The sequence below is a fragment of the Pristis pectinata genome, chromosome 3 (assembly GCF_009764475.1).
Source record: "Pristis pectinata isolate sPriPec2 chromosome 3, sPriPec2.1.pri, whole genome shotgun sequence".
Lineage (NCBI taxonomy): Eukaryota > Metazoa > Chordata > Chondrichthyes > Rhinopristiformes > Pristidae > Pristis > Pristis pectinata.
Genome location: NC_067407.1, coordinates 96,681,727 through 96,707,769, shown reverse-complemented (window position 1 = coordinate 96,707,769; position 26,043 = coordinate 96,681,727). Strand labels below are relative to the sequence as shown.

The following is a 26,043-nucleotide window of genomic DNA, read 5'->3' as shown; positions in this document are numbered from 1 at the left end:
TTTCACCTCCCCTCCCCCACCCACCTACCTTCCCCCTCTCACCTGGACTCACCTGTCACCTGACAACTTGTGGTCTCCCCCCCCCCCCCCCCCCCCCCCATCCTTTTACTTTGGCTTCTTCCCTCTTCCTTTTTCAGTCCTGATGAAGGGTCTCGGCCCGAAACGTCAACTGTTCATTTCCCTCCATAGGTGCTGCCTGATCTGCTGAGTTCATCCAGCATTTTGTGTTCGTTGGACAGGTATGTGGATTGGAAAGGTTTAGAAGGTTATGGGCCAAACACTGGCAAATGGGTCTAACTTGGATGGGGTATCTTGTTTGGCATGGACCAGTTAGGCTGAAGGACCTGTTTCTGTGACTCTCTGAATGGTAGAGCAGGCACAAGGGGCAAAATGGCTTATTCTTTCTTTCAGTTCTTATGTTCATTACTTTCTATTACATTACCAAGTATGTATCTACAACAATCTTTTTTGCTTATAAAAATTGTAACTCTTGATTAACACAACTACCAGCCACCTTGCTGTGTGAAGAACATTCATCTATCACTAGCGTTTACTTCTCGTCATTCAGCGAATGTTATAGGGCATGGTAGCATAGCGGTTAGTGTAACGCTATTACAACGCCAGTGACCCAGGTTCAATTCTTGCCACTGTTTGTAAGGAGTTTGTACGTTCTCCCTGTGTCTGCGTGGGTTTCCTCCGGGTGCTCCGGTTTCCTCCCACATTTCAAAGAGGTACGGGTTAGGAAGTTGTGGGCATGCTATGTTGGCACCGGAAGCGTGGCGACCCTTGTGGGCTGCCCCGGGAGCACTCTATGCAAAAGATGCATTTCACTGTGTGTTTTGATGTACATGTGACTAATAAAGAAATCTTATCTTATCTATACCATCCCTTTCTCATGGGCTACCATCATCTTAATAAGATTTCTTCAAGCCATTTTGTCAAATGCATTAGAGGCAGATGATGCATTGGAGATGGAAATGCTACATTATTCCTGTAGAGAATATGAGGTGCAACCACCCAACCTGCCAGGCACCTCCTGCTCCATCTGTGGAAGGCTCTGTAGTTCTCTAGTTCTCACATTGGCCTCATCCGTCACCTCAAAACCCACTCTAATGGAGTGGAACCAGGTCTTGTGGGGCTGCCTGAGAAAACTGGGTGCAAATTTGAAATAAAAGCAACACATGTTGGAAACAGAAAATGCTGGAAAAACTCAGTATGTCTGGCAGTATCTGTGGAAAAAGTGTTTTGGGTCTGTGACACTTTGTATGGTGAAGAATGTTCTGACTGGTTGCATCACAGCTTGGTATGGTGCCTCCAATGTATAGGATTGCAAGAGACTGCAGAGGGTTATAGACTCAGCCAGCTCCATCATGGGCACAGCCCTCCCCACCATCGAGGACATCTTCAAGACAGTTCCTCAAGAAGGAGGGATCCATCATTGAACCTCACCATCCTGGACTTGCCCTCTTCTCATTACTACCATCAGGGAGGAGGTACAGGAGCCTCAAGACCCACACTCAATGATTCAGGAACAGCTTCTTCCCTTCCACCATCAGATTTCTGAACGATCCATGAACCCATGAACACTACCTCATTATTCCTTTTTTTGTTGCATTGTTTATTTATTTTTGTAATGTATAAATGTTTATGTCCTTGTGCTGTACTGCTGCCACAAAACAACAAATTTCACGTCATATGTCAGTAATAATAAATCTGATTCTGAAACTGGGAATATTCATCCAATGTTGGAACTAGGTAAGGGCTGTGCAAACAAGTTAGGACACTTCATCAGGCCTTAGGAAATAAAACGTGCGTGATGGGGTAAAAAAAAATGCACTAATCACAAAAGTGCAGTTAACTCGCTAAAGACGTGCAAATTGCCAGAGGAGGATGTCAGTTTGTACAACTGACCGTCGGGTAGAACCTGTACAGATATAGAGGACAAAAGAATATGCTGATGACATGGTGGGGTGGAGATACAGGGGAGATTCAAACAACAAGAAAGGTGAGAAAACGGTGGTAATGGCATCCAATAACTTGGGTTCACCCTGTCTTTACACGATACAATGAATTGCCATTGATTTGAAATACAGTCACAGCCAAGTATGTGCAATATTCAACTTCAATGTAAACTCTGCAGCAGCTCTCGGCGAGTGACATCACACGCAGTGAAGGGCGAGAATGAGGACGGTGAGCCAATGGGAGCGCAAGGCCGGGTGACTGACAGCGCCGAGCCACCAATGAGCGTGCGGACATGCGCTCGCGTGCCGAGGCTGCGGTGGGCTCATTGTCGGGAGAAGTTTCGGCGAGTATGGGGTAAAAATCAGGCCGGTAGTGAGTGGCTGGGCGTGCACACTGGGACACCTACTGTAGCACTGAGTGAGTGAGTGAGGGGGGCATGTACTCCACCCTTGCATGAAAGGAAAGGAAGGGAAAGGGCGCCTCTCACATTTGCCTCTTGGTCTCCAAGTCTCCAAGTTTCTCTCGGCAGCTGGTAAGTTTGACACCAGATTTGTTCCCGCAGAGCCCTGCTCGACTTTGCTGCTTTCCAAAGCTCCCTTTGTTGCCACTCTACTGTTCCTCTCCAGGCTGCTGCCAGTCTCCTTGCTCCTCGGGAAGTTGTGCATTGTTTTTTTCTCTCTCTCTCCCTCAAACTTTGAGAGTCCTCCTTTTGTCAGGCAGCCTGAACACCAGTGCCTAATTAAGGCAAACACAATCTTCCCGAGCTTTAGGCGGAGCCGCTTTGTATTTTTTGTGGGGGGTGGTAAGTATCCGAGATGGTTGCTATGTCCTCATCCCCACACCACCCCCCCCCCCATCCCACCCCCGGGAATCCAGCTCGGTGTTTACTTCCAGGAAGGACCGCAGCAACTCCTTGACAGTGACGCCGGGTTGGTGTGTGGAGAAGGGGCAGTGAGAGGGGGCAGCGGAAAGCCGTGCCGTTACCTGGGGAAGGAGCGGCGGCTGTGGTCACCGGCTGTGGGGGATGGGAGGCACTCCCTGCTCCTTCGCTATTTCCAGTTCGGTGTTATGATGTCTTCATTAAACTGTCGGGCTGATGATCTGAGAGTTATGTCTGTGTTTATTTTTACTCCCAAGGACCGAGAGCGGTGTTTTTAGAGGTGGAAAACAGTTCCTACTCGTCTGTGCAGTTTATTTTTATAAGATTATTTACGCCGTGTTTTTCTGTGATGCTTGGAATGTCCCAGTCCAGTTTTGCCAACTTTTTTTTTGAATGATTCTGAATTTGCGGGATGGAGGGATTTAAAAAAAAGACGGCGAGAACCCTGTTGAAAAGAGTCTGATTGTGTGTGTTTGGAAGTGGTAGAGTGGACGGATCGGAGCCAAGGACAGTAATGCAGTGACAGCGGTCTGCATGGTGCGTGCCGAGAGGAAATTCCTCTTCAGAAGAACGTGGCAGTACATCAGGACACATTATTCCAATTAGGTCTATATTACAGCCTTGGGTGGTGTAGGAAAGATCTAACCGGCATACTCTTTAGGGTTTATTTAAGTGGCAGTCTGAAACTTTCTGAAAAGATCAGAAGGATTGTGACTTCCTTTGTTTCGAATACATCCTTCTCTATGTACTAATTTCGAAGTAAAATGATTCCTTGTAAAACATCTTTGAGCTGAAACTGCACAGGCACTACCGGATCTGAGTATTCTGTTATTTAAAAAGTTTACATTATTTTTTTTGCAGTTGTTGGGAATTTCAGTGCAAATCTTCAAGGAATTCTGTCAAAGTTTAGATAATTCATTTAACGTGTTTGTTTCGTATTTTCTCATGAACGATGTTACGAGTCAAGGCTCTACTTTGGACGAATGAGGCTGTATGTTGGTTTAGTGCTGTTGACAGAATCTTACAGATAAATGAGTCTTGCCTAATTAACGATCGGGGAGTTGGTTAGCCGTTAATACCCGCAGTTGTGTGGCTCTGCGTTTTTAGACAGACCTTTGTTCTTAGAGTGACTGAGGTGGATTTTGTGCATTCTGAGTACCTTGCTAACATCCTGATCCCCTCGCCGATGGGGCTCTCTCTAAATGTTCCATATGGTGCAATCTTGAAGCATATGGAGAAGGAAAGTCTTGGGTTTGATGCCAAATTTGTGGTGAGTTAACTGATCTCAGCACTTGGAATCTAAAAAATTGACTTCAGTGCTTAGAACAGAAGCAGGCCATTTAGACCCCCTTCAGCTTGTTCCACTAAAATCGGGGTTGATGTACACTATAATTTTCCTTGGCTGCCTCTGCTCCATACCCTTTATACTCTAGTACATCAATTTCTTTATTTGATTTCAGATTTAATATTCATTTTAATGTCTTCTCTTTGTATCTGGTTCTAATTTTAATGTTATGGCCAATAACCCAAGAATTCCAGGGCGGCACATTAGCGCAGCTGCTAGAGTGCTGCCTCACAGTGCCAGAGACCCAGGTTCAATCCTGACGTCGAGTACTGTCTGGTGTTTTCACCTTCTCCTTGTGACTGTGTGTTTCTTCTGGGTGCTCTGGTTTCATCCCACATCCCATAGACGTTGGGTTTGGAAAGTTAATTGCCCCTCGCGTGTTGGGGAATGGTAGAATCTGAGGGGAGCTGATGAGAAAATGGGGAGAATAAAAAATGGAATTGTGGTTAGATTGCTGTAAATGTGTAGTTGATGGTCCACACAGACTCAGTGGGCTGAAGGGACTACTTCCATGCTGTATCTATGACTCTCTAATACTCCAGAGAAAAAATAGTCAGATAGAAACAATTAACTTAAAGTCTAAAACCTCAATCCAATCAGCTATGAACCTTCTAAATTCTAGAAACCAAAAATCCAGGTAATGTCATCTCGCTAGTCCTTGGAACCTTGATGGATTATTTTGAATTGATGTTGCTCTCCTTCCAAGACCAATATATTCTTTCTAAGATGTGGTGCTTAGAACTCCAGATGTTGTCTCACCAGGCCTTACAGTCTAGTGAAAAGAATAATCTGGTCAATATTTCTGGTTATAGGCCTGCTGCAGAGTGATCAGATGTACCTCAGGGTTGGGTGAGGACAGCCTCTGTGTTTAGCCAGTATCTGTTTATATGGAGTGGTGGTGGTGTTAGGAGCCTTCTCTTTTCCTGCAGTGTTATATCTATCAGGGAATACTAGTCAAAGGATATAATTTAAGTAGTCAAGCAAGGTCCTAACTTTAACTGCAATTGAAGAAAAAATCTTCTACTCAAATCAAAGAAGTTTACAACATCGGAAGACCATCTGTGCCAGTGCTATGCAAGAGCAATCTAGGTAATCCCACTCCCCTGCTTTATTCATCATAGGTCCAGAGTTTTACTTTGCTCTTTTTCAATTACTTGCACAGTTCCCTTTGAACGCCACGATTGAATCTACCTCCATTATTAGCCCTGGCTATGCATTCTGGACCTAACCACTTATTTCAATTAAATTAAAATCAAGTTCTTCTACAACATTTGGTTCACTTGCTACTCTGGTTCGCCCCTTCTGCCAGCGAAAACAGTGTGTTCGCTTCATGATTTTTAATGATCTCCTTCAGCCTTCCCTGTTCCATGGATAACAATTGCAGCTTCTCCAACCTCTCTGTGTATTGTTCTGGTAAATCTCTTCTACATACTGGCTATGGCTATTAACTCTCACCTGAAGTGCAGTGCCCATAACTACACATCGTTTTCAACATGGCACCCAGTGTTTTATGAAGGTTCACCATAACTTTCTTGCTTTTATATTTCGCCTCCACCTACAAAGCACAGCATCTTTGGTACTTATTTAACTGCTTTCAAACAGTCCTGCTTGTTTCAATGATTTATGCACATTTACTCTTCAGGTCTCTCTATTTTTGTACCCTTTTCATATTTATGTCCTCTAGTTTATATTGCCTCTCCTCATTCTTTCTACAGACATGTGGCACTTCACATTTCTCAGTATTAATTTTATCTGCTTTTGTTCACCTATTCCTGTTCTGCCTGTGTCCTTTTGAAGTGTTTTACTCTCCTCTTAGTTCACTACAGTTTCATTTTTTTCTGTTATGTAATTCAGCAATATAATATCAATATTCATTGAATAAAAATTTGGAACAAAATGGAATTAATTTCAAATTTACTTTTGTGTTCAGTAGAGCTCACTGTTACATTGTTTTTGTGTAGCCTGCTTTTTTTTTGGCTTAAGTTCTGTTGTACTGATCCTGTGTTTTTTTTAAGCAGAATAAAGCAGTCTTGGATCACAAATTTCTTGTTTCATTTGGCATTAGAGTCCCAACATTCTTAAAGAATGTATACATTTTTTTCATGCCTAACATAAGATTGTATTGGAACTGAGATTCTGCATGTGTTCAACTTCAAATGCGGATCTGACCAGAATACTTTTTAGAGCTTAAGCTTCACGGGCTACCGAGGAGATATTAAAATACCTCTGGACAGGGAAATCCTTTGCTGCATCTTTTTTGTAAAAAAAAGTTAATGACCAAGGCAAATAAATAAGTATTCTTGCATTAACTTCAATTGTAACAGGGTAGGAAGGACAGTTTTTTGCTCTTCAATTGCACTCTATTCAGAAATCTGTTTTATTGTGGTGAAGCTAGAATAATGGAACAGGGTGATGGATGGAAAGGTGACCAAATAAACATTTTACCGTGAGTCTCAGACTTTAGCAGAAAACTTAAAGATATTCCACTGTTCATGAAGGGAGAATTGAAAATGTTGCTGTGCAAAAAATGTTTCATTGGAACCTCGGGGCCAAAGAGGCACAGCAAAGATTTGCGATAAATCTGTTTTGGCAAAATGTCCAGAATTGATAGCACAAGATGTTTTACAAGTTTTCAGTCCGGACATAATTTGGGCAATTGTTCAATACATCCTTTATTTATTCAACAATTATTTAATGTTCCACATCTTGTGTTTGCATTTTATTACTTTAGTACCTCAGTGCAATCTGCGTGGGGGTTCGTCTGCTGCAACTGTTTTGTGATTCCATACAGACCATTCTCAGCAGAGTAGATGGACCAAGTGTTATCAGTTGTGTATCCTTCATCTCTCTGTATGCATCGTTGTATTAGTCATTGACCTGCAAGTGTTTCTGCCTTCTAGGTGGTGAAGCACCTGTGCTGTGCTCTCTATTTCCATACACCCACACAACTGGAATGAAAACTGCACATTTAGAGAAACTCAGTGATGAATGCTTGTCCTAGCACTCTGGTGCAGTGGTTGAGTCCCAGTTCATTGCTGCCAGTTCACTTCTGACTTCTATATTAAATTCTTCTCCTCTCAGGGGAAGCATCCTGCATCCATTTAACTCCTTCCCTCAGGCATTTGGGCTAATATTCGATTACATAAATAAGTTGACATTGGCTGAGCCATCAAGTCCATTTACGCAAGGGAAAAATGCAATTAATTTTAACCAATCTAAAGGAAATTGTAATACATCCATCACACTGACTTTTTAAGTATATCTTCTTTAAACACAATATTTACTAGTGGGATCACACAAATGCTATTAACCTGGGTTATCTACTTAAAATTAGTACAATCAAATAAACGTTTTTAATACTGAAAGGAAACTGCACAATTAGTTTAGTCTTCTAACAATCCTGCTTTGTTCTCTTTTTTTTGTTCCTCTGTCAGCTACTAAAAAGAAATACTATGCTCTTGTATGCGTAATTATATGAATAGATTCACTTCTTTGATAATGGCTTGTGTGGTAATTCTTACCCGGCTGCTTCTGCCCTGTGTCCAGGGTAGTAATGGATTAACTGGCGGAGATGCTCTGCTAAAGTTCCTTCATTTCATGCAAAGTGATTTAGCTGAAGTCTTGGACTGACAGAATAGTCACCTACTGCAGGGATGAAGAGAGGAAGCTGAGTGCTACCAGTTATGTGGTTAGCTTATTATTTCCTAAGTGGTTTGCTGTACCCAAAAGGGACATATGAAAGCTGACAAAATTCTCAGATATTGATGTGATTGGAAGTGTAGAAGTAAAGCACTTCACTCAAAACAATTTTAATCCCACCCAGATTAACATTTTGAAATTTTCAGGGATATCACTTTTCCCTTTTTTCCCCAAAATGTTGATGCAGAGTGTATTGTAATTCTGAAATTTGCTGTATTCTTCCTGTAAGTATATTGCATTATTTGAGAATGTTTGCAAATCATTGTAAGGGTCAGTTCTAAATGCATTTTTTAATCTACAATTAAAAATTTCAGGTTAGTTATTCAGAAGTATAATAATTCCAGGACACCAGAATTTCTGTTTTCAAACTTTACAGAATTTATTACAGGTGATAATTTAAGGGCTAGCACTGGGATTTGAGGGGTTGGGGAAAGATGGTGGAGCGGGACTGGTCAGACTAGCTGCCAATGCCAAATAGCCATAAAAAACACTTGCTTGTTTTCAATTCCATAATGTCATCCTGTATACAATATACCCACTGACTCTTGAGAATTCCTGGCCTTGATCATACAAAGTGGAGGAGGAGCATTTGAGATGGAATTGAGAACCTCATGTCCAAGTATTGGGAGTACCCAAAATCCAAGAAAATAACAGCAGTAGGTGTGCACAACTTCATAACCCACCTGCCTATCCTGTCATCCACCTCCTGCTCCATCTGGATGAATCTGTGATCCCCTCATCAGACACCTCAGTCCAGTAAACTGGAATGAAATCAAGTCATCCTCAATCCTGAGGGTTCACCTAAGGAGGACAGGCTCCTGTTAGCTTTCTTCCTGTAAGCTCCTCCACCCCATCAATCTACTCAGGCCTCACAGTAATTCTGGTTTGGCTTGATCTTACTGACTCTTAGCTCTACTCTATCAATAAATCTTACATTTAGTCACAACTAGTGAAAGAATTTTTCTATTGTCAGGAAATGTGGTTGTTTATTAGCATACAGCAGAATCCCACAAACAACAGAGACAAACTGACACGTTATCTGTTGCTGATGTTGATGAAAGGATAAATGACGCCAAGGACACTGGAAGATCTGTCCCAATCTACAGTGAAAAATACCATAGAATCTTCCATATCAAACCTGGATTCAAAGCTAAATTTGAAAGATGGTGTGTACAAGTTTTTCTTGGAGGTCTCTCGATGAGGTTTCAAATTGTGATGCTGTGACTTTTCAGGCATGAGCATTAACTCAGCAGAAGTCTAAGATATCTAATAACCCAAATTATTGTTTACAAAAAAAATCAAAATTAGCTCAGGATCATGATAAAGCTTTTGTGGCATTCCCTTTCTTGAACTTTATTCAGAAATCATAGGTGGGCTTTTAGGAACTCAGAAGTGCTGTTTAAGTGGATTTCAATAGTAACTCTAAAAATGGTGTTGGAGGATAAAATTACAGAGCTCTGAAATGGGAAAAGAGGACTGGGACTGATTGGATAGCATTTTCAGAGCACCAACAAAGGTGCCATGGTCAGAAATGTCCTTCAGTGCTTTAGGATTCTGTAGCGAATAACTTTCTGGTGCTGACTTGTTGAGTTTACAATGAATGGCTGTGTGGCCGTGTGCCACTGGTTGATTGGTGCCCATGGACCATCCGACAGCTTCAGGTAGGAAGCAGATTGTAATCTTGATTCATTAATGTGATATTTTATAAACTATTTATTCTGTATTATTGGGAGGATATTTTAGATCTTTCATGGCTTCTCATTTTATTGCCTTTAAGGTACAAGTCCAGGGTTTTTGTTAGATAAGATGGGAAATGTGGACGGACTTCAAAAACAAGTATTTGATTTCCTGGCTTTTTCTCAGAACACATTGGTATTCATGCTTAAAAACAACCCTTTTGATCAAATGTAAATTGCCCTGAGTTATTAGTAAAATGCTTTGTATTTGCAACAACTAAAGATTGTTTATTTACTTGGATTGCTTTGCATTGTACAGTCCAAAGTTTTTCTAATGCTTGCTTTATTTTCAAACAGGAAGCAAAATAAATTATTTGTGTTTAGATATTTTGCAACAGTGTTTATTCCTTGGAGTGTGATTATAATTTGTTACTTTAACAGGCAATATGCTGTGGACTGTGTATAGTTAGACTACGGTCATGTGATTTCATTCCATGTTAATTGTACAATTTCTTCCAGAATGTAATCTTTCAGGAAATCTTTTACCATCTCTGCTGATTTCTTTCCTATAAGTTCGCTCTTGGTGCTGATTCACTCTAAAGGCACCAATAAATCTCTATATTTAACCTAGATTTCTGTTCTGTACATAACTCTGGAGCAAGTGCATACAGACTTTGATGTTATAGCTGAGCAGGATCCTGCATTTGCCTGAAGTGACCAAGTTTTTGGAATCAGAGCCCCAACTTGCCTGTAACAGCAACCTCTGCCCCCACCTCACTTCCCCTCCCCTGACCTCAACCTTTCTGTGGGGATTTGCCATTCTATAATCAACTGTCTCGGTGCATTTTTCTAGAAATTTATTGAGAGCTGGAAGAAATAGCCAGGGTTTTGTGGTTTTGGAAGTAGTGATGTAGGTATCGTGAGTGAGAGATTCTGAGCTCGCATAACTCCTTAAATAATTCCAAATAGGAGTGAAGAGGAAGAAGTGAAAGTAATACTCAGCTTTATTAGTTTCCAGCATTATTTGTTCCTTTCAGACTGATGTGAGGAAAGCATTTGGGAAAGTTCAGAATCCCTTCCTATTGGTTTCTTCAAAGATTAGAGATCACTTTACATTAACAAGTGTGGAAGATGTGTTAACAAAAATGATTCTTATCACTTGTGCAATTGAAGGATTAGAAATTTATTGTTTTGCAAAAGTACTAGAATAATCCTTGGAAGATCTTAGTAACAGTTATCCTTGTTTGGTGCTAATCATTTTATCCAGTAATTACGTTAACATGGCAGAGCTATTGAATTCTTCAGTCAAGTCGGAACTATATTGTGTTCATTCTGACAGTCCCTGAAGACGGTGCTAGCCTGAGCCTTGCATTAACCAGCAGTGCTGCAAGCAGTAATGCTGTTGTGTGTTTGTAATTTTAAAACATCATTATGTTCCTGATTGAACCCTGACATGCTTTTTTAAAAAAAAGGTACTCAATTAACATTCTTGTGCATGTCAGTCTAATAAGATTAACGTAGACTAAATCAAGTTTCATCTGTCCAGCACTTTTCTTTCTGCCGCTCATTGTGGCATTCTATGACAACATGGTTTACATTTGAAGTGAATAGATGTTCACTTCTCTTTTTTTTAATTGTCTTTAATAAACAAAATTTATTGAGTATGAATTTATCTTTAGATCATTAGAACTCTGAATAAAACTAAACATGAAGAAAGCTGGTCTGCAATGATCGAGTAGCTTCTAGTAACTTTATTGGTATGGAAAGGAAGTTTAATGTATTTGGAGCCATTGTTGATAAATATTGAAGTTTACTTCACTGTACCTGCAACCTCATTCTATCATGTTAATTTATGTTGAATTTCAGATAGATTTCAGTTTAAAAACACTGAATAAAATTTTAACCCTGGCATTATTTAAACCTGGATTCAGAGTATCAAACCCTACATATAGCTGGGTACAAGAGCACAGAGCAATTTATCTGACGAGTACATGTTCAGCCACCAGAACTATCAATTACTCAATAGTACAGGAAGCATGCTCTGTAATTATCAGAGAAATGCAAATCAAATGAAACACCTGAAATTAAAGCTACTGTTTCATTATCCATAAGAAATGCAGTGTTCTTGTCTTTTTTTTTGCAGCTGCATTGTTTGCTGTTCAGATTTTAAAAGATGATGTATACTAATTTTGTCTCTTCAGTTAACATCAGGGTTGATCAGACTGGTTTGTCTGTTGGCAGGGGTCAGGGGTTTCAGGTACTGATTTAAACTGTAATGGTTTCTGGAGAAAGCATCTTGCTAATGAAGAATAATGACTATGCTCTGCAATTTCTGAATTAGCCTCATTTGTTCAAGTACATGTGATATTCTGCTGGGTAAGCAGCAACAATCCAAATACCATCCAGCTAAATGAATAGGTGAAGCGAGTTGCTTACCCATCCCTTTTACACGGTCTCTACTTTCAAACAGGCATAATTTTGATTCCTTGCATTCTAATGGAGGTGAAGAAATTTTATTTCATTTTTCCAAAGTCTCATTTCTTTTTGAGAATTTTCTATTGCTGTTTTCACTCTTGACGCTCATTCCATCTCGACAAGAAGAAGGAGCAGGACACTCAGCCCTTCGTGTCTCCTTTACCATGGCTGATCTTCTACCTCGGCACCACATTCCTGCATTAACCCTCATATACTTCAGTATATGAAAATCTATTGTTCCCTGCCTTAAATGTTATCAGTGATTGAACCTCCACAACCCAGAGATTCACTATCCTATCGGTGAAGAAATGTTCTTCTCCAGAATGGTCAACCCATCATTCTGAGACTGTGGCCCCCTGGTTCTGGACACCCTAGCCAGAACTGAACATCCCTTTAAGAATTCAAATCCTATAAGCATTTTGTACATTTCCAGGAGGTCACCGTTTCTAAGCTCAAGAAAGTATAGGTCCAGTCTCCTAAATCTCTCCTTGTATGACAAAACTGCCATCCCTCTAATCAATCTGGTGAGCCTTCAGTGCACTACTTCAATTGTAAATGTATCCACCCTCAGAGAGAGGGGGCCTGGATATATTATTCCAGAGGTGGTCTCACCAGGCCTCTATATAATTGGAACAAAATGCCTCTACTTTTGTTTTGATCCTCTTACAATAAAGCCCAAGTACAGTTTGACTTCTTAACTGCTTTGCTGTCCATGGATGAGGATGCAAAACTAGGCAATTGAGAAATAAACCACAATACATGATCTTTGACTCCATCAAATAAGAGGGATTGTAGCACATTCTTCTCAACTTTGGCTACCTATTGGAATTTGCCTGGATCTGTTATATGTCACACCTCTTATACCATGCATGCAATTCACAACCTTAACCAATAACCAGTGTCAGGCAAGGCTGCATTGTCACTCCAAGACTTTTCCCAGTCTTTCTCGCTGCAGTGGAACATCTTGTCTCATGCTGGAATGGAGATAATCTACAGGACAGATGGGGAGCCATTCAATCTCTGCCACTTCCATTCCAGAATCAAAGTCATTCCAACTGTAGTCATCAAGCTGCAGTACAGGGACAGATAACGGTTATAAATGTCAGCATTTGGAGGCTGAATTTTGGTTATTGATTCAATTACTGAAGCACACAAGAGAATGGGTCTGAACATCTGCAAAACAAAGCCCCTCTACCAACCCCGTCACTGGTAAAGCCCATGAAGACACCATATATTTGGAGCCACCTCTGAACAAAGACAAATGATGAAATTCACTATCATGTTCAGTGTTCCAGTATAGCCTTTAGCCATCTCAGACAAAATATTTGAAGATCAGGACCTTAAGCTCAGCACAAAGCTTGTGGTCTACTGTGCAGCAGTGATCCCTATCCTCCTTCATGCTGCTGAGATGCAGACTCTCTACAGTTGGCACCCCAAAGCACAGGAGAGGTATTACCAACGCTGTCTCTGCAAAATCCTTCAAATCCACTAACGGGATGAACAAATCAATATCGTCGTTCACCCAGGCTGACATCCTATTGAGGCCCTGATTAATATTTTTAAAAAAAAACATAGTGAACTCTATCTTGAATTTACTGAGTGACTGGGCCCCTATACTACCATTTGGAGGAAGAAATCTCTTCTCCCCTCAGTCATAAATGGCTGATAGTGCCATTTTGAGACTGACCCTTGATTGAGATCCTCCTTTGGATAAGCTTCATTATTTGCATGCCCAACCAGGTTGCTATAACACACTCAGGGCTTGGTCGTGGCAAGAGATCATCAGGTGAACAGAAGAAGCATGTTCTGAAAGCCTTATTGAGAAAGGGTAACATACCACCAACTCATGAGAACCTGTGGCTATGGCCATTCAAAATGAAGAAGCAGCTTTCTGGGTGGAACTGAGAATAGAACCTCGTCCATTTTGTCAGGAGCCCACAGAATCTGAGTGGGAGAAACCTATCACTTCATAAACTACCCATTCGACAGGCCTGTCAGGCCTTCCTGCCCCACCCGTGGCTGAGTCTCTGTGTCCCCACTTTGGGTTCTGAAAGCTAACAGGCAGGTGCAGCAGGCTGTTAGGAAGGCAACTTGTATGTTGGACCTTGTTGCTAAAGGATATGAGTACAAGATATCTTACTGCTGTTATAAAGGGTCTTGAGAGGACAACACCTGGAGCATTGTGTACAATTTTGGTCTCCTTACCTAAAAAAAAGATATAGATGTGTGGTGAAAATTCACTGGCTCCAAGGCGATAGTTCTGTCATATAAGGAGAGATTGAGTAGATTAGAGCTTACAATTGACCTCATTTGAATTTTGCCTAAACTTCACAATGATGTAGATTTTTCAAAATGGTTTCAATTTAGAGATAATTGCCACCACTGCAAGACTACATAATCGTATGAGCTGCATGCGCACTTTTTTTTGCCTTGTATGGAATGCTGCCTGTGCCTTCCCAAAATGTAATTTGTGTTTATTGTCACATTCCTTGAAGTTCAGTTTGTAAGAAATTATTTTGCTCTGTTCATTACATAGAAGAGGCAGAACAACATCGGTGAATATTTTGTGCTGTGATATAAATGTAAATTTCTTTCTTTGAATTCTTTAAAATTTATACTTGCCACGAATATAAAATAATATGGTGTTTCTCATGTTGTTTTCCAGTGCTCTTAATATGATGGGGAGTTGCAGTTTAAGGTGATAAACTTTGATTGCACATAATTTCATATTTTATAAATTCCATTACGTTTACATTGAAAACTGCCTGTGGTAGTACTGACAGCAGAGTGTAATTTAAAGGATGGGAGGATTAATTTGGGAGCTTCTATTCTCAATGTCTCTAAATCACGCTGACCAAATGCTGTATTTTGCAATTGCTGTCAGTCCTAAATGCATGTAAATCCATTATGGTTCTCTGATGGAAGAGGAAGAGTGAAATAATTTTCCATTACGTTTGAATTGCCTAAATCTGCTGAAGACTCAAGTATATGCCACTGTAATTGTTGAGCCTTGTGATCTGTATTTGAGGTTGTTTTTATGCAGTACACTATGTAGGTCTATAATAAGTAGCCTTCAACTGGGAATAGTCTATGAATGTATTCCAAACATTTAATTACACTTGTCATACTGGAGCCAAATCTTCCACTCTTGACTAATTTTAGAGTTGTACAGCATAGAAACAGACCCTTCAAAGCACCATGTCTATGCTGACCATCATGCCTATCTATACCTAACCCACTGGCCTGCATTAATTCCATATCCCTCGATGCCACCACCTCCTCTGGTAGCTCATTCCATATACCAACTACTCTCAGTGAAAAATCTATCCTTGGATCCCCTTTAAACCCTTCAATCCAGGCAACATCCTTGTGAATCCTTTCTGCACCCCTTCTAGCTTAATTATGTCCTTCCTGTAGTGTGGTGACCAGAACTGCATACCATTCTCCAAGTATGGCCGAGCCAACATTTTGTACAACTGTAATATGACGTCTCAACTCTTGAATTCAATACCTTGGCTGATGAAGGCAAGCATGCCATATATCTTCAACATTCCGTCTACCTGTGTTTCTACTTCCAGGGAACAATGTATTCCTACCCCAAGGTGTCTCTGTTCAACAGGACCCTGCCATTCACTGTGAATTTCACACTTGTTCAAGTTAAATTCCATCTGCCATTCCCTTGCCCACTTTCCCAGTAGATCTGTAACCTTGGACAATGTTCTTCACTGTCCATTAAACCACCAATTTTGGTGTCATCTGTGAACTTACTAATCATGCCACCTACATTCTCATCCAAATCATTAATATATATTATGACAAACAATAGAGGACCCAGCATGAATTCTTCTGACACACCACTGCTCACAGGCCTCCAATCTGAAAACCAATCATCCACTACAACTCTCTGCTTTCTACCAATTTGCGATCTCACCCTGGATCTCATGTATTCCATCCCTTGCAGGACCTTGTCAAAAGGCCATGCTAAAGTCCATGTTGACAATGTCCACTACCCAGCCCTCATCAATCCTTTTGGTCACTTTTTCCAAAAAAAAAACTGAATCAAATTTGTGAGACATGATCTCCCATGAACAAACTCGGAATCAGAATCAGGCTTATTATCACTGACCTACTTCATGGAATTTGTTTTTTATTGGCAGCAATACAGTGCAATACATAAAAATTACTGTAAGTTACCAAAAATAAAATAGCGCAAAAGAGGAATAACGAGGTAGAGTTCATAGGCTCATGAAACATCCAGAAATCTAATGGCAGAGGGGAAGAAATTGTTCCTGAAACGTTGAGTATGGGTCTTCAGGTTCCTGTACCTTCTCCCTGAGGTAGTAATGAGAAGAGGGCATGTCCCGGATGGTGAGGGTCCTTAATGATGGATGCCTCCTTCTTGAGGTGCTGCCTTCTTGAGGCACCACCTCTTGAAGATGTCCTTGATGGTGGGGCAGGTTGTGCCTGTGATGGAGCTGGCTGAGTCTACAACCCTCTGCAGCCTCTTTTGATCCTGCACATTGGAGCCTCCATACCAGGAGGAGATGCAACCAGTCAGAATGTTCTCCACCGTATAGCTATAGAAATTTGTAAGAGTCTTTGGTGACATACCAAATCTCCTCAAACTTGTAATGAGGTAGAGCCACTGGTGTGCCGCCTTCGTGATTGCATCAATCTGTTGGGCCCAGGATAGAACCTCTGAGATGTTGATGCCCAGGAACTTGAAGCTGCTCACACTTTCCACTGCTGACCCCTCAATGAGGACTGGTGTATGTTCTCCTGACTTCCCTTCCTGAAGTCCACAATCAATTCCTTGGTCTTGCTGACATTGAGTGCGAGGTTGTTGTTGTGACACCACTCAACCAGTCGAACTATCTCACTCCTGTACGCTGCCTGTCGCCATCTGAGATTCTGCCAACAGCAGTAGTGTCATCGGCAAATTTAGAGGTGGTGTTTGAGCTGTGCCTAGCCACACAGTCATGAGCGTAGAGAGAGTAGAGCTATGCTTACTATCCCCCTAATCAGTCCTTGCCTTTGGAAATGCAAATAAATCCTGACTCTCAGAAACCCTACCAATAAATGTCAGGCTCACTGGCCAGCAGTTCCGTGGTTTATTCCTGCTGCCTTTGTTAAATAAAAGGACAATGTTAGCCATCTTCTGGTACCTCACCCATAGCTAACAAAGATGTAAAAATCTCTGCTGGGGTCCCAGCAATCTCTTTTTCAATCTTTTTATTAATTTTCAAATTAATACAGATTAATACATATAACATCGGTAATTAAACACGTAATACAAAGAGATCGGGAGGACAATCATGACATATATAGTCACAAAGAATAAAAAATATATTCCAGGCCCCACGGTTTCTTGGTAATTGAATATATTACAAAAAGGAAGTCAAAAGGAGAAAGAACAAGATTTATTATATAAAAAAAACCCAAATCGAAAAAAAATTGAAAGTAATAAAACGAAACAAACTTTAAAAAAAAATTTCAAAAGAAAAAAAAAGGACTGATATCTCTCGATGAACAAGAGCATTATTATGTTGTCAACTCTGCTCCTCTAAATTCAAAGATTATTGAAAAGGGATCTATATCATATGAAAATATTGAATAAATGGACTCCAAACTTCCTCACATTTAAGCGAAGAATCAACAGTGCCACCCCTAGTTTTTTCCATGAGACCAGCAATCTTGTCCTTCACTTAGAGTCATACAGCATGGAAGTGGGGCCCTTAGCCTGACTCATCCATGTGACCGAGATGTCTGACTGCACAAATACTTTGTCCTTTTTATTTCATGGTTTAGCTACAGTTCTATTTTACCCCTATATCCTGTTGAACCATCTAATTTTTCTTCAGGAAATGAAAAAAAAATCTGTAACTGTGTGATTCTAAAACTGATGATAAACCATTGCTTCATTTTCCTTTTAAACCTTGTGTTTTATTATTCAGATGTTTGTTAGTTACTAAACCTAGAATGATAGTGTGGGAAATGATCTCTCTGACCATGTGATTAACTTGGGCTTTTCTTGTGGAACCATATGCCAGTCAAACCAATTAACAAACTATTGTTCAATACAGTTCATGGAGACTATCCAGGTTCTATCTAGAATGAGGCTTTGTGTTTCCTGAAGCAAAAAGTAACTGGATATTTAGATTAGAAAACTTAATCTGATTTTGCACAAGTGACAAGTTAGATTATGTTCCAGATTTTATTCTGGGTTACTTACAATGGATGTTTAACAGCTAATAACTGATTCTCAATTATTTTTCAGGAAACATTATCAATATATTCCAGTTTGTATTGTAGTTGTATATCTTCTGTTGGTTATTTTTTTTTAAACAATTACTATTTTTGTCAGATCTAATGTGTGTTAATAGCTAACTTTTTCTTTGGTGTAATGCGAGTAAACTTTCAAAGAGATTTATAGACTCTGCCATTTTATGGTGTCACACCAGGATTATTAAGATCATATTGCCATGGGTTTTTGTGTTCAATTACTTCAAAATATAGATAAGATCAAACGCCAGCAAAAAAGAAGTTTGAATGCTTGTGTGTTGTTGGGAAAAGGATATTACAGAAGAGTTAAAGTTGAAACATTCTTAATTTTGCCAGCTTCAAATTTGCATTGAGTAATGAACTGGTTGGGATTACCCAATATTCTGTTGCTGATCGAGCATGTTAGTGAATTAAAGCCAATTTTGTGTAAAAGATTAATTAATTTAGCAACCAAAGAAATTATGTTTACCATGTCCAAACTTGCTATTAGACCTTAATGACTTCATACCAATTCCCTTCTTTATTTTCTGCATTACTATATTTCTAAACCTAACAGCTCAAATATTACTGCCAAATGAGTGAGCTAAATGTACATGCTGTTATTGATCATAAAAATCTTCCAGCAACTTGTGCTGAGGAAGAGATCTTGTGAAATGCAAAGCACAATGATTTACTGGACATCTCCATTCTGCAGCCAGTCCATCACTTCCCTGAGATCTCCAAGAAACTTGTACATTCGAACATTTTACCACCTGACGTTTCTGATATGCTGCCACTTTTCTGTACTAATATACAGTAAAACTCCAATAATCTGGCATGTTCAGGACTTTGGTGCCTACACTGGTGCTGATTTTCCAGACTATTGGATGTTGTTAATACCTCAATACTGTTTCGATTCATTTTTTTATGTTACACAATGTTCTAATAAACTTTCCAGTGAAGGGAGCAAGGGAATCAAGGCCCACTAAGTTGACAAAAAAACCATGGCAAATATCACTTGGTGAATCAGAGGCCAAACCATCAGAATTTTCAGACAGTTTAAACAGTGGAATCTGATTTCTGAAATAAATTGGGTGAAGAAATCATTAGACTTATAAACATGTTTTTTTCTTTTTTTTCCAATCTCTTTCTTTTATAATGCTTTCTGTACCCTATAATTCTTATTACTTAATTTGTATGTTTATTTCTCAATCCTTAAAACACTTTGGTCATGGAAATAAACTCATCCTGTCACTGATAAGGCTGCAGATGGCCCTAAGAAATTTGCACTTCCCATAAATAATAGGGAGAAAGTTTAACTTAACAAGGCATGTTGTAACATGCCTTGGTCCAGTTATAAAGTATTGGGGAGCAGTCATGTTATCAGGAGCATGGGAAGAGAAAGTGACCAGGGAAGTGTAAAACAAATGCAGGAGAAAGGGGACCAGGGAAATTGGGGTGGGGGGGGGGGTGGGGAAAGAAAGAGATTTCTTGGTTAATTTGCTACTATAAATTAACCCTAGTTGAACTGTGTGTTAGGATAGTTGGGATGTAGTTGATGGGTATATGAAAGAGTAGGTAAATGGGAAATAAGTGGGGTCAATAAGATTGCTCTGAGAGATGCTATGGACTTCTTGGATTGAATAGCCTCCTCCTATGTCGTGAGAAAATTAGAGTACAGGAGAAGGGTCTAGGGAGTGTAGAGGAGCACAGGGGAGAGAGAGAGATCTCCAGGGAGCTTGGAGAGAGCCTGATGACAGACCCTGAGCTTAGGGTCATTATTTCTGCTGCTCAAAGATGTTGGCCCACTCCTGCAGGATGAATCTGCTCCTGTCCACTGAGAGAGTGTACATTAGGACCCAGCAGGATACTATAGCATGCTACCATCAGGCAACACCAGTGGGGCAGATTCTCCCCATTCCTTCTAGAAGAGGCCTGGGGGTTCTGGGCTTGGCTGCAGGTTTTGGGTGGCATGGCTGCTGGGACCAGTTGTAGGTGGAGTAGGGATTGGGGAGCAGAGAGGCACTGGTTGCCTGGGATTTATGAGGAGAAGGAGGGGGGAGTGGGCTAAATAATAATGAGGTGAGTGAAGGGGGAGGGAGCAGAGTGTGGGCACTGAGGGGAGGTACTTTGGAGAAAGTGATCTGAGGTAGGGAGACTGAGGAGAAGACTGTGGAAGATGTGTTTGTGTTTAGGTGAATGGTGGTCAAGAGTGTGTCTGTACATGGAGTGTGTGCTGAGTCTGTGCAGTAGAACCTAGCCTCTAATTGTCTTGGTTTTCCTTCCTATTGGACCTAGATCCAGCTGTTCCAAGCCTTTATGGTAGCTGGTGTGCAATGGCCAACTAATATTTGTGGAAATTACACACAGGCACCTTGTGCTCCTTGGTGAAACTTGCTCTTGATGAAACTTCACCCTTGATCCTGAAGGACTGTCTCAGCAGACTTTTCTCACAGGAGAATTGTAGAATTTGGATGGCAGAGAGGAACATTGCATCTACTCTGGGAGATTGTGCAGAGCAATTTTAGGCTTGTTTTGTGATTAACTTTTGTCCACAAGATCAGTGGTGACTTTGAAACAGATTATTTAAATTTGGGAGTGTGAGCTTTCTTGCCTTCCTAATTAAGTGGATCTGTGCACAGGCATGTCGATGTATCCAAGTGAAGTCCTGAACAGTTCAGAATCTGATTTGTAATTGCGCAGAATAAACAATATGTTGGTAGGTGAAAATCAATCCTGTAGTTTCTGAAGTGAGAGGCAGCTGTTGTAATCACAGATTTAACATTTAATGGAATGTACTGGTAAAGGATTGAACTTTCATGTACAAAGCGCACTTGCACATCATGTTTATAATCTATTGAAGTTAATCACACAATCTGAACACTTGCCAAGTAATAAAGGTGAGAGCTGTGGTTGGATGCAATGCATGTATAAACTTAAGTATTGCTGCCAATATTTATGGTTGCTTAGCGCCTTGGATATACAGCAATTAGTATGCATGTTTGGTTTGGTTATTGAAACCTTGTTCTTTTGGATGAAATGGTTACCATGGATATGTTGAGAAGTAATAAGAATCCACCTGTGCAAGTTCAAAGATGTTTATTATTGGAGCTCTCTTGTGAGTGGCCATGATATTTACAGTCTATATGTTTCACATGCTCTGATGTAATTCTTATTGCAGACTTGGAACTAGTCAGCTAGTGTCTGTGTAATGCTGAAGGTGGTAATACCAAATAAAATTGAAGTTACAAAAGCACTATATCTTCCACAATAGCCGTACATCCATTTTACAGTGTGGGATATCACTATCATTTTAATCAGAATTGGGTTTAATATCACTGTCTTGTATGACATGAAATTTGTTTTGCGGTAGCAGTATAGTGCAAAGACATTACTGTAAATTGCAAAATAAATGGTACAGAAATGGAATAATGAGGTAGTGTTCATGGATTCATGGACTGTTCAGAAATCTGACAGCGGAAGGGAAGAAGCTGTTCCTAAGTCATTGAGTGTGGGTCTTCAGGCTCCTGTACTTCTTCCCCGATGGTAGTAACAAGAAGAGGGCATGTCCTGGGTGGTGAGGATCCTTAGTAATGGATGCTGCCTTCATGAGGCGCTGCCTCTCGAAGATGTCCTCTATGGTGGGGAGGGTTGTGTCAGCAATGGAGCTGGCTGAGTCCACAGCCCTCTGCAGCCTCTTGCAATCCTGTGCGTTGGAGGCTCTGTACCAGGCTGTCATTCAACCAGTCAGAGTGCTCTCCACCGTACATCTATAGAGATTTGTAAGAGTCTTTGGTGACATACCAAATCTCCTCAAACTTCTAATGAAGTAGAGCTGCTGGCATGCCTTCTTTATGATTGCGTCAATGTGTTGGGCCCAGGATAGATCCTTCAAGATGTTGATATCCAGGAACTTGAAGCTGCTCACCCTTTCCACCGCTGACCCCTCAGTGAGGACTGGTATGTGTTCTCCTTACTTCCCCTTCCTGAATCCCAAAATCAATTCCTTGGTCTTGCTGATGTTGAGTTCGAGATTTGTTGTTGCGACACCATTCAACCAGCCAATCTATCTCTCTCCTGTACGCCTCCTTGTCGCCATCTGTCATTCTACCAACAGTGGTGTCGTGCAAATTTATAGATGGTGCTTCAGCTGTGCTTAGCCACACAGTTATGAGTGTAGAGAGAGTAGAGCAGTGGGCTAAGCATGCATCTTTGAGGTGCGCCTGTGTTGATTGTCAGTGAGGAGGAGATGTTATTACCGATCTGCACTAACTGTAGTCTCCTAATGAGGAAGTTGAGAATCCAGTTGCAGAGGGAGGTACAGAGGCCCAGGTTTTGAAACTTGTTGATTAGTACTGAGGGGATGATGGTACTGAATGCTGAGCTGTAATTGATGAACAGCCTGATGTTTGTTTTGCTGTTGTCTAGGTGTTGCTAGCTAATAAAACTGTTGTAAAGTTAAGATTTTACAAATTAATGCTTTTCATTTAACTTCATCACAAAATACAAAAATAATTGAATTTAAAGTGTGGTATGGTACTGAAATAACAATGTAGAAGCCATGAGATTCCAACAGGATGGGGTAATGTAATGAAAGCAATTTTGGGTGTCTGAAATATTTGGAAAAAATATATCCTGGGCAACATATGTTTAGACCTTTGGTTGTTGATTACAGCAACTGTGTTACACTTGAAATATTTTTTGAGATTCTGCAGAAATGGAAGCTTTGTCAGCCTACTGGGTTTTCACATTTTGGTGTCAAGGAGAGATATACAGGGTAATTCAATGATTCCTTGCTGATCTAAAGAGCAGTGGGCGGAGAGAATGCAAGAGGTCCAGAGGCTCTCAGATATCAATGGCATGTGTGGATCTTTCAGGACTGTCAAGAGTATCTACATCTCAAACACCCAAGGGCCCACTCTGTAACCAATATAAGGATTATGGAGCATTCTTCTCAAATTTCTTATATTGTGGAAGCCATCAGTGATGAAATTCATGGTCTCCCTTATTGTACCAATACAGCCTTTTGGCACTGGAAAAATACCATGAGTGCTGTCTTCATAGAAGCCTCCAAATCCACTGACGTGTGAACCAGCATCAACATCCTCTCCCAGGCCAACATCCTGGCACTGAAGCCCTAACTACATTCAGTTAGTTCCAATGACAGGTCACATTGGTCAAGCTCTGACATAGAAAGAAATTACCAGGTGGGTAGAGGAAGTGACTCAAAGGTTCTAATGGCCTCCTTAGAAAAAGTGAGATATAGTGACATGTGGAAATCCTTGGCCCATGACTGCTCAGAAGCGCAGTGGAGCACTCCGGATGGCATTGAAAATCTCATCCATTTTTCAGGGGCACACAGAAGCACAGCATACATATGTCTGTCCTCTGAAGCACCCACTTCCTGACCAGTGGCAGAATCTTTTGGTTCCAACATTGGCCTCATCATCACCTCAGAACCCCAGAATTGGAGCAGAAGCAGGTCAACCTTGTACCCGACTATCTAAAAGAGTTGATATGTGGTTTTGGAGAAGGGGTGGGAAAAGAAGGAGGAGGGATAAGTATCTGAAAACGCTTATAGGCAACAGAGGAACTTCTGTTATGTGAATAATAATCACCTTGTTTCAGGAAGGGTGGGTCTGATGACCAAAAATAACCTCATGGAGATAAATTAGCAGTTTGTATCAATCCTCAATGGACAAATACATTTTGAATCTAACTTTATGCTGTGAAATGCAAAGTGATGCATTTTGTCCGAATTAATATAGAGAGAATATCCGACCTAAACAGTGCAATTTTAAAGGAGGTGCAGGAATAAAGACACCTGCGAACTCATCAAGGGTGAGGGCAGTGGTTTGTAGCAGGTGCTACAGCAACCCTAGATATGAAACAATTGCTTGTTAAGAGTTTGGTTGATGGCTTTGCAGGAACCAGATTTCTCAACTACAAGTCCATTGAAGGGGCAGGTGCAACATTCAAAATGGAAGTAACTGAATCACTAGATAAGTTCTGCCAAAGTCTTGCTTTGGGTGCCACGTTGCTGGAAGAATGACGAGGTGGTGGAGAAGAAATTCACTAGAAAGATGCCAGGAGTGCATGACAGTTATAGGCTATCTTCAGAAGAAGGTTTCACTCTAAATAGAGTAGAAGGGGCCAGTCATTTAAAACTGAGGTGAATAAAACTTTCTTCTCTGGGAGGGTAGTGAACCTTGGAATTCTCTGCCCGCGAGAGTGGTGGAGGCCAGATCATTAGATAAATTCAAGGTGGAGATGGATAAATATTTGAAAGATTGAGGATCATGGGGAACTGGAAGAAAAGAGGCCAGCGTCAGCTATGATCATATTGAATGGTGGGGCAGGCTTAAGGGCCGTGACCTACTCCTGCTCCTATTTTCTTGTGTTAAGAGGTTAAAGGATGAGTTTTAAAAGTGAAGTTCAAAATTGTAAAGAACTTTGATAAAGGAAGTGAGGAGAGTTTCCACTGACGAGAGTCGATAATTATTTGTAGATTTAAAATAATTAACCAATAAAAAAGGAGTTGATTTTTCTTCTTCCAAGTGGAGTTGAGTCTGGAATACTTTGCATGTTGGGGTGGTGAAACCAGATTCAATAATAACTTTCAAAAAGTATTTAGGTGAGTATTTGAAGATGGGAGATAGTAGCCTAACTACCTTGCTTTAGCAGAAAAGTATAACTAATTGGGTGGCACTTTCAAAGGGCAGGTATAGGTGCAATGGGCTGAATGGCTTCTTCGCTATATGTGCCATGCCATGAAGGAAATATGGGAGGAAACTTGGGTATCTTCTGTGCAGGTGGTACTTCAATAGACCATATAGCTGAATAGTGGTATAAATAGATTGTTTGGCTCCCATTTGATATGAACACTGGCAAAAGAAAACTATCAGGACCAACAAAAACATTTTTGTCCACGTCTGGTACAGATACATATCACTGTTTATGAATTGTTCAACAAAGTCCTTTTATTCATTCCAGGCAGTTGCTATTTTATATGATGGATTCTAGCCTATTTCTTTTTTTTAAGTAGTTATGGTATGCTATACTAGTTTTAAAATCCACTCCTTTGTATTGCTGCCAAACAGCATTTGATTTCTGAATGGGAAGATGTTTTATATTTGGTTTAGAAATTAATGTAAGTTTTAGGTTACATGTGCTTTCTACCAAATTTTCATTGAAACATTGTGTAGTGCTCTCTGTGAAGATTTATAATTTAAACCTGGTGCCAAGTTAAGTAATGTTGGTTGGTTTGAAAAGTTGCCCTTCAGGTATTTGAATCCTTTCTTCCATAAAAGACTAAATGAGAATTTTGGCACACTGCCAATATCATTCATTTTATCATTTCCTCTACCCCAAGTAAACTTAAAATACTTTCACTCCTTCTCTCCCATTCTACTTTGCTTTTCTAAGTGGGTAGTGGATTCCAGTTTCCTGTTTGCCTGATGATGGCACACAAATACTACCCAGTTGAGAGCAATCAGCTGTTTGCATGCTGACTGACTTCTTGTCCCTACCTCTCGCTTGGGAGCTGAATGTAATTGTAGTCCAGGAGAGCCGACCCTGCCAAGAGCTAACTTGGTCCTGATTAGGGAACCATCTGGAAAATGCTTGATTCCCAAGTCCCAGTATCATGCATTATAGATATTCACTTACTGAGCCAATACCATCACTGAAGAGCTCCAACTCAAATTATAAACCTGGCTCCAAATAAATTCCACAGTGGTTAAATA

At 40.5% G+C, this 26,043-nt stretch overlaps 1 protein-coding gene across 3 annotated transcripts in view; it reads left to right on the top strand.

Annotated features, from left to right (window-relative positions):
• Positions 1 to 2,284: 2,284 nt before the first annotated feature.
• Positions 2,285 to 26,043, top strand: part of tiam2a (TIAM Rac1 associated GEF 2a) — a 217,100-nt gene continuing 193,341 nt past the window's right edge. For 2 of the 3 annotated variants that reach the window (XM_052012773.1, XM_052012771.1), the window contains exon 1: positions 2,285 to 2,494. In XM_052012773.1, coding sequence (XP_051868733.1) covers positions 2,416 to 2,494 — 79 coding nt within the window. In that variant the 5' untranslated portion in view covers positions 2,285 to 2,415. The remainder of the gene's footprint in view (positions 2,495 to 26,043) is intronic. The other variant, XM_052012772.1, reaches the window with a different exon arrangement.